This window comes from Nelumbo lutea, chromosome 4, assembly GCF_056320005.1.
Source record: "Nelumbo lutea isolate HS-2025 chromosome 4, American lotus-T2T, whole genome shotgun sequence".
Lineage (NCBI taxonomy): Eukaryota > Viridiplantae > Streptophyta > Magnoliopsida > Proteales > Nelumbonaceae > Nelumbo > Nelumbo lutea.
The window spans coordinates 20,967,394-20,978,046 of record NC_142687.1 but is presented as its reverse complement, the minus strand read 5'-3'; the positions used below and the strand labels follow the sequence as shown (position 1 = coordinate 20,978,046).

Genomic DNA, 10,653 nt, shown 5'->3' with positions numbered 1-10,653 from the left:
ATAATTATTAATTTTAGAATAAAAATAATAGATGTCCATGAAGCCATTCAAAAAAATATTTGTTTATTTTTTAGTATAAAACATGCAAAATAATTATTTGCATAAAAATAAATAATTATTTAAAAATACAAAAAAATGTTTGATTCAATAATTACAAATTTTACATAATTATTTGATTCAATAATTGTTAATTGTTTAATTGGATTAGATAACACTTGGCTAAATGCTTAAAATAATTAAAAAGAATTTTTAGTAATAATTAAAAATATTTAAAAAATACAGAATAAAAGGCATTGATATATTTCATATGATAATCTATAATTTGAATGTGAATATAATCGTGGCCTTAGAAATATGAAAACAATTATTATTTGTTTAATTGGATACTTCATACTTGTATTATATAATAATTGAAAAAAAAATTAAATTTCATAATAACAATTGAAAATTAGTTTACTAACACATTAACACTTAAAATTGGATAATTTATATAATAACTGAATTTTTATATAATTCATGTAAAGCTGTAAAAATCATATTAGGATTCAAATGTTGAATTTGTAAATTATAATTGATTTAAATTTTGAAATTTGAACTTGGAAGATTGGAACTGAATTAAGTACTTTATTAGATAGTATATTTTTTATTCACATTTGTTGATTATGATATGTTTTTTCATAAAACCCATTAGTTAGTGATATTGATGTTTATTTATGATTTATTAGAGTATTTATAGCATTTTCATGTGTTTCCATGTTTATCTTAATTTTTCATCCCTATTCATACATATCCAAGGCATATCCCAACACCTCTCTTAAATTTGCCTTTCTTATACACATAGCATTTCTAATACTTTGAACCTTAATTTACACAAATATTTACATAAATAAATGCATATTTATATAACATTTACACCTATAAATATGAAATAGTGCCAGATTTTGATTGGCCAAACCTCAATCCCTAATCAGAATTAAATATGAAATAGTGCCAGATTTGGATTGGTCAAACCTCAAACCCTAATCAGAATCAAGAATTGAAATAAATTGGAATGGGATTTCATTCCTAAGAGAAGAGGGAATAACCATTGCAACACAACTGGGAATGGAATTCCAATTCTACCCAAGCACACGGTATCAGAATGACACCCGTTTTGTTTCCAATTCCAGAACCCTATTCTTATGAACAAAACAACGGGCCCTATGTTTAATGAAAATCTTTTTAAAATAATGAACAATTTCTCTGGTAGAAAAAAATAAAAAGATTTCCCCAAATTAGTATCAATTGACGAATTGAAGCAAAAACAAAGAAATGCGATCAAATCCGAACTCGTGATTTTTTTGGTGCTCCACGATGTTGCATTAAAATGTATCAAATGGCTCAATAGCCTACAAGGAGAGGAGGGAAAAAAAAAAAAAATTCACGGATTAATACAGGCACCTCCTTTCCTCACTTAACAATTAAAAATTTAAAATTATAACCTAAAGGCACAGAATAGCTATGCTCCCTCACCCTCGCCCAATCCCCTTGTTTGGGGCTGGCCTGCTGGGGGGTAGAATACAACTCCACATTTGGAACCTCAAAAGCTGGGCAGACGGTGACACCATGGAATATTCTGACACTGTTAGACCAATAGTTTTCTGCCACGTAGCTTTGCCAGTTGGGCTACACCATAATTTAAAAGAGTTTGATCAGTTGTTCTTCGGCATTAAGAACATCCGTTGCCAGAAACCATCTTTTAAGCACTGCAGTCTTTCATGGAGCAGCCCAGAACGGTCTTGGAGCTGTTGAACGCTCATGATTACTTTTGGGCGATTCTACACTGCTTCCTTCTGTGTCATCGTCCTCCTCTCCATATTCCATCAATTTGGACAAAGTATCTGAAAGTAACAAAATTACATCATATATTTATAAACTTGCTGATTACGAATCGACTTATAACTGTTCCAAGTGGGCAATTTATTGCAGAAAAAAAATTAAAAGAAAAGTTCCTCGGTACCAGGGACAGGATCAGCTTTTGATTTTGTTAGTGTGGTAGTATGTCCATTTGATTTTGTCGGAGGTGTCGATGACGTGAACTTAGGTGGTGGTGGTGGCAGCATGCTCCGTGGAGGCGGTGGAGGCATGTCCCTTGGAGGTGGCGGTGGCATCCCATTGGTTGCTGGCTCCACCAACTTCTTTGGAGGAGGCATGGTTGAAATATTTCTCACGCCCGAATCTTCTGAAGATTCACCTGGCTTAAGAAATTCTGATCCCTGTAGTGAGTTCTGAGAAAAACAAATTCAAATACCCTCAACAACCGTTAGTTATGGACTAAAATACGGACATACCATGACAGTCCAAAGTCTTAAGTCAATGAGAAAGACTTCCGTCTAAGAAAAGGCCAAGAAGAAAAAGAGGTGCCACCAAGGGAATGAATCAGGATACTCCAACAACTGGTACCGTTAACACTCAGTTTCTATTGATGAAGCTGAATGGACAGAATGGGAAAAAAATACAAAACTCTACTGTTAGGTACCACAGCTAAGGTGCAACTTGTGGAATTGGCATTCAAAAGAAATGGCTGACTTTTTCCCTCAAAATATGGTAAAAGCAGAATATTTAGATGCATGTGTGGCTGTGAGTGTGTTTTTTGCATGCACTCGTGCATCTGTATCTGGATTACTAAACTAATCTCCCACACTATGAACAAAATACTCAAAGCAAAAAACATGAAATCTTGGATAAGCCTCTGGTCAAGCTTCAAGCCTTCAACCAGCAAGCACCCCTTGTCATGTTGCATTGATATTTGAAACCCTGTGAAACTACAAACCAGTAGTCCAAAAGACAGGTACACTATCAGCCTGTCAGCTTCATAGAAGGTCAGAGAAAATACCTGGAATATCAAGTAAAACCAGTCAGCATAACCAACTATCACATCCAGAGAAGGACAAAACAATTAAGCCAAGCAACCACTCACCTACTATTCATTATTTTAGCAATCTTAGGTATTCATTCATTTTCAAATAAAATATTCAAATGCAATTTTTATGACAATGATCATATCCAAACAAGGCTGGCACTTTTCTTGGTAGTAAATAAAATACAAAATATATTAAAAGAAAAAGAGGGGTACAATAAGAGGTGATAAGTTTTCATCCAAAGAAATAGAAACAAGGTCCTACCCTCCAATAAAATTGAAATTACAACTTCAAAGCCCCCACTCAGACAAACAGCCACAGCATCTCTCCCTACAAGCCTCTCAAAACACACAAAAAATTAGGCCACACCCGACGCCCATCACCCAAACAAGACCGACACTTCACTAAAGGCTAGCCGGGAATCTATGCACAGAGAAGGGTAGTACAAGTGTTCAACAAAGTTAACAAGATACATTTACAGGCACTAGTAAAAGGCTTGACAATTCCTTAAGAGAGATTCAAAATCCCAGTTTCTAGACTGTCCAAATGTTCATATCCTATAGACATAGCATGCAAATTGCGACTTTGATGCAATGTTGTTGGAGAACTAAGATTCCTTGAAAGCACTCTATAGTCTATAATATGTAACTTAATAACAAAAGAAAAAAGAAAAAAATATACAGAGCTTAGCTAAAGGAAAGTTTGAGTCATTAGATAATTCATATCTATTCTGGTTTCTTTGTTATAAGTTTTACTGCAACTCCTATAAAAGATTCAAACATATATATAGCAGTTGCAGTAAATTTAGTCCATCTTGTAAGTTCCAAAACAGTTAAATGCTCATCAACATTGAAATGTCACTCAAATGGCCCTTTTCACCTTCTTCTCCCCACCCCCTTTTTTGAAACTTATAAGATGAATTAAAGACATTCACACAAAAGAGAGAATTTCAAAACTCATCAATAGATAGAGGGAGGAGGGAATTGCATGTCTATAGCAGTTGCAGTAAATTTAGTCCATCTTGTAAGTTCCAAAAAAGTTAAATGCTCATCAACATTGAAATGCCACTCAAATGGCCCTTTTCACCTTCTTCTCCCCACCCCCTTTTTTGAAACTTATAAGATGGATTAAAGACATTCACACAAAAGAGAGAATTTCAAAACTCATCAATAGATAGAGGGGGAAGGGAATTGCATGTCTACCTGGTATGGTTTTGCAAGCCCCTTTGAAGCAACAGGTAGCTCCTGAAACTTCCGCTTCTGTGCAGGCTTTTTCTCCTTATCGGCAGTGGAACTTGAACTTGTATTCGATGAAGCATTTCCTGCTGACACTGCAGAAGCAACTGTAGATGCAACAGGAGATGGTGTCTGTCTAAGGGCTAAGGCTACTTGTTGCAAAGGTGTGGCTTGGGGATATATCCCACCATATCCGCTATAGCTAGTTCCACCAGTTACTGAAGGCTGGGGATAGGAAACCATGTTTGGTTGGGTTTGTCCATAATTAAAGAACCCCCCAGACTGTGAAACATTCACCTGAGGGTGGGCATTAGGAACTGCAGGGACTGTAGCTGAGGAAACCGGTATTGAAGGGGTAGAAAATCCAGTTGATGACATCAAACCAGCAACTGGAGCTGTGCTTACTCTATGCTCATTACCAGAGTTCTGAACTCCAGCCAACAACTGCTGTGGTGGTGGAACAGCATTATAAACCTTTGGTGAAGAGGCTCTGCACCACAGGAGATAACCACAAGTTGTATCAATGAAAAATAAAAAAAACTGTCTTTGCATGATGAGATATAACCATGCTTTGGAAAAAGAGAAGAAACAAGTGGCAATGGTATTATAAAATCTAAAGCAACAACTGCAAGTGTAGGTATTAATTTTGGAGTTGCACATGCTTAAAAAAAATCTGCTTTGGCAGGGTAATGGAACAATAAGAAACTAGGGCTACAATGGACAATCTCATGGTTTTTGAACAAGGTATAGGAATGTAAAGAGTAGTCTCCATATAACTATTATTAAGAATATTGGCACTTATACTTCTTTTACAGTAGATCAGAAATAACCACAACAGCCATGGCCATGCACCCAATACCTGGTCCCTCAGGTGAGTTTGTAAAGTCAGACAGGTCTCAATATAAGTTATAGCTGATTACCTGGATACACCAAACTCTGCACTGATTGTATCCATAAGATTTTCAGCCAAGCGTTTCGCTTCTTCGAGACTCTTAGGGTTGTTACTTGACAAGAATAAATGCAATGGTTGCTGTAACTCTGCAGCAAAGGTAAAGCAATAAACGATAAGTTAAATAGATATAATTAATAAAGTTTCATATCAGGTATTCATCAAAAAAAGTTTCAAATCAGGTAAAATTGTATGTAAAATACCTTCACCATTTGAGCTTCCAAAATTTCCTGAACCCCGTCCCTTCAGTAAGACAGTTGCTCCTGTTTCATTCATAATGTGATTTATATACTGGTCCTGCATGTACAAATCCCAACCACCAGCAGCACAAAAACATTCTCTCCCAATTGAATGGAGATGTCAGAGAAAGCTTCAAACATTAGAACCTCTTATCTTCACCATATGCAATGGAAATTTTCAATTCATAAAAACAACAACCCAAAATGAAAAGATGAGCCATCAGAAGAGAACTGGAGTGCCAAATAGATGGACATGGGAAAAGCCAAACAAGCAAACCAGGCTAATACAAAGTAAAGGAGATAGAATGGCATGTCCTAGAGAGATGATCTTGCATATGTTATCATCTCTTTATTAATTCTCTGAGAAAGATCAGTGCCTTGTAGATGTAGTCATTAACTGACTGAATATCAATTCATAAAGATAAACAGGCAAATAGAGAGAGAGAAAGAGGAGGGTGGGGGAGGCAAAACTTACGTTTGGTCCACGGATACGGGCAGCAATGTTTGTTACTGGATCAGGGTCAAAGCCCAAAAACACGCATGCACTAAGCACTTGAGTAACCTGAGTCAATCATGAAATCAGAAATGTCAGTATGTTTATCATCTCAATGCAGTAGCTTGTAGAGTTTCTGTGTGAAATACCTGTCCTCCGTTGTTCAGAACAGAATGAAAAGTAGAAGTTGGCTGTGAATTTGGGCCCTGCTTCAGCATTTCTTCAACCATGGCAGCTGCACGATCAACTGCTTTAATTCGTTCTGCTGTCTCTTTTAACTGCAAAGCGATCCATAGAGTTTTATGAGAACCAAAATCCCATTAATATTTTTCCGTGATGATCTATCAAAAAAAAAAAAGAACCTTGGCCCAGATGGATACACCCCCTGCCACCCCACAGGCCAAAATGCCCCAGAATGTGTATTGTTCCTAGAGAAAATGAACCAATGAGGCACCCTTACAATGATTTTTCAATGATGTCCTTTACCACAGAGGAAATTATCCTGAATATACTGAAAATAAGGGTAAAAGGAGCGTATCTGCAGTAATTTGTCCTTTTTATATGGAGAAAAAAATAACAACCCCATATAAGCCCAAACATATCATCATGAAGCACCTGACAGATTGCAAACACATCTAGAACATTCCACTAGACAGTTGGGGTGACTGGCAGTTCTCTAGAAAAACTGATAACTAACCAAAGTTTTAAGGAATTAGGCAACTGGTCAAGATAAAGATGCGCTCATCCAGACTGACCACCCCACAGGGTAACCTCTGAATATGTCACTTCTTTGGCATCCAGGCAATTCCAGCTTTACATGCCATGGTGAGTAATCTGAACCATCAAACAAACTCTCTTTTTTAGCCTCTCCCTTGGATAATATTATTGTACTCTCTTTTTGTTTCTCATTTTCCATCTCTTTAATCTGAAGAAAGCCATTCTCTTGTACTCTGTAGACTTTTTTATCAATCAAGTTATTTCAGTTCAGAAAAGAAAAAAAAAAAACACTAACTGATAAATAGTGTACTACCATGCACACCCAATATGATTTCCCAAGTAAATACAAACCCTTCTATGAATAACAAAAATCCTTCAGACTTAAGGACCAATCCATGTGATGAGACTACTAGCAGCCACACAAAGATGTTCTTTTTCTTTTCTTTTTTTTTTTTTGAGAAATGATAACTATTTCATTCAAACAAAGATGAGCCAAACAAGGACCTTGTCAAGTAAAGCCAAGCATATGTCGCATTCAACCATAGAAGGAACCCATATACATAGACGCAGCTCGACTCAACGGATTAAATCCTTTCTCTTGCAAGGATCACTTAGAAGGATCTCTATAAGACTTTTCCTTGGGTTCCTCCTCCCATTTGCCCCTTCAATCCAGCAATTAGAGTTTTATACCAATAACGACTTTGAATTCCCCATCTTAGCAGGAGGGGGGGGGGGCATTGAGGTTATTTACAAAATTCCAAAAAAATATTCCTTCCATTGACAAATCCCCCAGTCTCAACCAAAGTTCATCTACAGGCCACCTAGGCTGCTGCATATAAGATCCATGAAACAACTATGAAGCTACTCCATTGGTAACTATAGTGTTGGATAGACACTCCCTTAAGGGATTAATTCTTTTGTTTTATTTAAAAAGATAACATCTGTAGCAGTCTCATATGATAAATAAATGAATGATCCATTTTTATTTAAAAAACACTGTCAAGTTGTTTCTGAGCTGGTTGCACCAGGTTGCAGTTATTATTTACTGGACTTATTCTGGGAAGGGTTAGAGGTGATCAATATTTATAATTTTGATCTATTCTTCATTTCTCAATAAGCATCAACCAGGGATCGGGGGTCACTGACCATGCAGAACCAGATTACGAGTGTGATCATGCATTATTTTCCATTATTGGAAATATCAGCCCATGTTTCCCTACCTGGAAACGTCTCCATTCTGCTGAATTGTTGAATCATATTGTATTAAAATGACTCCAGTGATGCTTTGTAGAAGCATTTTCCCATTTCCCAAGGGATTCAAAAGTACACCAAAACCAATATTCAGAACCCCATCTTCTCATAGATATCAATTTGACAATGTACTATTTTTTCACAAAAATAATGATGCCTATGACATTTATCAGTTTGATAACGAGTACATGGAAAATTTCAATGCTACAAGTTGATGAATTTTAAGAGAACCTATCAAAATTTGTAGTAAATAATTCAAGGTCCTTTGGGAAATTACATGCCAAACCATTTAACTATTAATTCATTATTAGAAATCACCACTTACATGAGCTCCAGCAGAAATGTGAAGATATAGTGGTTTTTCACCATCAGGCAATGCATTAGGAGGACGATACTTGCCCCTGTAAAGACGAATTTACATACATATTAGCATGCATATTCCTAATATAACAAAAGATGGCCACAACCCCTGATATTTAAGAACATGCTCACCTTGTTATGACCACAGCACCGGTGCACCTCTGGATCTGCAAAGTCAATACAATTATGTTTCAGTTATTTATTCCAAGAAAAGAAGCATGAAGTTCCAACCTAAAAGATCAGTACTTTAATTATGAAAACTGAATCTAAAAGAATTCACCTCTTCTTGTGTCTGGCGTTTTGTAAGCTTGTAACGAACAGAAGATTCAGCATCATTTATGACAATTTCACGGGCTATTAGTTCATCTTGTATCTTTGGCTGAAAGAGCAGGATTTACAGTTATTAAACATGAACAGAGAAACAAATGGACAAAGATGCTTACAACGACCTCTCATATAAAATCATCAAAAAGGAAACTGCCAAAGTACTTCTAAAAGCATATTCTTGTCGATGGAAATGAATGGAGATAACCACCCATTTATATTTTTTTATTTTAATAAATGCAATTGGAGTAATAAAGGGAAAAGCAAAATGGACATCATGAGGACAATAGGGACATAAAAAAAAAAAGACAAACAAACAAACTATTTAACAGGTAACTCACTTGATTTATCTTCTGGGCGATTGCAGAAGCACTCTGCTGGATGGAGGGCGCCTGAAACACCTGAGGGACAGCTGCGCAAGTAGCAGGAAGTTGATTTGACAACATGGCACTGGAAAGTGGTGCTACACCTGGAAGTGTAAGTCCAGCAAGAGCTCCCATGTTTCCCAATGGAAGGACTGCGGGCACAGCTAGTCCAGCTGATACCAAGGATTCTGCAGGTTGGTCCCACTTTCTCTTTTTCCTGCTGACATTTACTAAAAGCTTAGCCTCCAAGTGCAAATATCTAGCACAAAACAATCTTAGCATTGCAAATCAAACACAGTAATACGAATTGTAAATTATTGGAGAAAAACTGCCTCTCATTTCCATTCTGTTCAACTTAACAAAGCCTTGCCCCAACTAGCATGGTTTTTGTATATTTAGATCACTTCCAATGATTCAGTTCCACAAATTAAGCAGTAGAGTTTTCTGTGTTTGTCATTTTAAGGACCTTATTCACTTGTAAGTTATAAAAAACCCTTGCTTGACCAAGTCAAGAAACAGGTAAGGAACATGCATACTCACCCTGTCATTGATATAAAGGTTTCGTAAAGAAAGCAGAAAAAACGATCCACAAAATTGTCCTCCTTCGGAAGTTTATAAAAGATTAGCAACTTACCCACATGATCGGTCAGGGAAAAACAGCATTTATCACAACCAAAAGGTACAAGGATTCAAAGACAAATCGTGTCGTAAAATTAAAAACAAAGCACCAGCAAAATATAAATATTTTATAAAACAATAAACTGGTTGCTTAGAGAAAAGGTAGGAACAGTAAAAAGAAAATGGACTCCTCATTCGATACAGTAGCTCTATTATCATACAATAGAAAAGTTACAACTAAAATAAACATCAATCTAGCTTGTTATCCCGAAACCAAGCTCTTCTATTGCTCCGAGATAAATAAACAACAATAACAGAAGGAGGAGGAGGACGACAACGAGGGCGAGGAGGTTAGAAATCCTATCCTTTTCACTTAACCCATTATCCAGATTTCTTTATGCAAATAGCAAACAAACACGAATGATTTAAGATCGAGGTTATGAAAAAAAAAAACTAGCTCAATCTAAAAAAGAATAGCAACTCTACATATATCAGTAAAACCCTAGATCTAACGAATTCCAACAAACCAAAGCCAAAAATCGTACCTGTAACAAATTAGCTTTAGAATCCTAATTAGAGAAATTAGGGTTTAAGAGAGATATACCTTTGTCTTGTCGCTGAAGTCGTGTTCTCCTCTGAAGCTTTGGGGCAACTATCCTCTGTCATGGTCCTGGGATTTGTGTTGGGAAGACGAAGAACACAAAAACCGAAGAACCCCCTTCACGTCGTATCGCTCTAACTGTAAAATAGTTCGTTTTTCAGAGCGGGATGAAGGATAATTTGGGAATGAAATAAGCGTCCCTCTGACTCTGAGGAGATACCTTATAAGCAACAAAGAGGATTGATCCTATCCGTCCATTTTGTCCCACCTTTGACGTGAAAGAAGTGACGAACCATCAATTGGACGGCCCCGATGGTTAAGAAGGTTCGGTCGATTGGATGAGTTGTGAAACAGGGTATAGGGGTTCTTTCAGCTTTACCAATCTTACCGTCTATAATCGGGCCCACATGTACATTGGGACTGGATTTGATCTGATCCACCTACCTCTGAGATCTACCGGTTGCTGTTGCTGTTAGGCGTGCTCACGGTTCGGTTAATCGAACCTGGGCCTATTTTTTAAACCGAACCGGTATTATCGGTTTATGGAAAATTGGTAACTGAAAGCGAATTGAAATACCGGTCAGCTAACCATCAGTTTGGC

At 36.7% G+C, this 10,653-nt stretch overlaps 1 protein-coding gene across 2 annotated transcripts; it reads right to left on the bottom strand.

The window, feature by feature from the left end:
* Positions 1-1,312: 1,312 nt before the first annotated feature.
* On the bottom strand, positions 1,313-10,250 carry RIK (RS2-interacting KH protein). Of its 2 annotated transcripts, none has more exons than XR_016112546.1 (12): positions 10,056-10,250; positions 8,810-9,050; positions 8,425-8,523; positions 8,277-8,311; positions 8,110-8,185; positions 5,966-6,094; positions 5,799-5,885; positions 5,288-5,381; positions 5,056-5,173; positions 4,103-4,625; positions 2,000-2,875; positions 1,313-1,880 (listed from the first exon to the last, which is right to left on the bottom strand). XR_016112546.1 is itself a non-coding variant. In XM_088982947.1 (12 exons), the coding sequence occupies exons 1-12, from the start codon at positions 10,115-10,117 to the stop codon at positions 1,756-1,758; spliced, it is 1,857 nt and encodes a 618-aa protein (XP_088839073.1). In that variant the 5' UTR covers positions 10,118-10,249; the 3' UTR covers positions 1,313-1,755. The 2 variants fall into 2 exon arrangements, 1 of the variants encoding a protein (XP_088839073.1); XM_088982947.1 differs by having other exon boundaries at positions 2,000-2,267; positions 10,056-10,249.
* Positions 10,251-10,653: the final 403 nt, after the last annotated feature.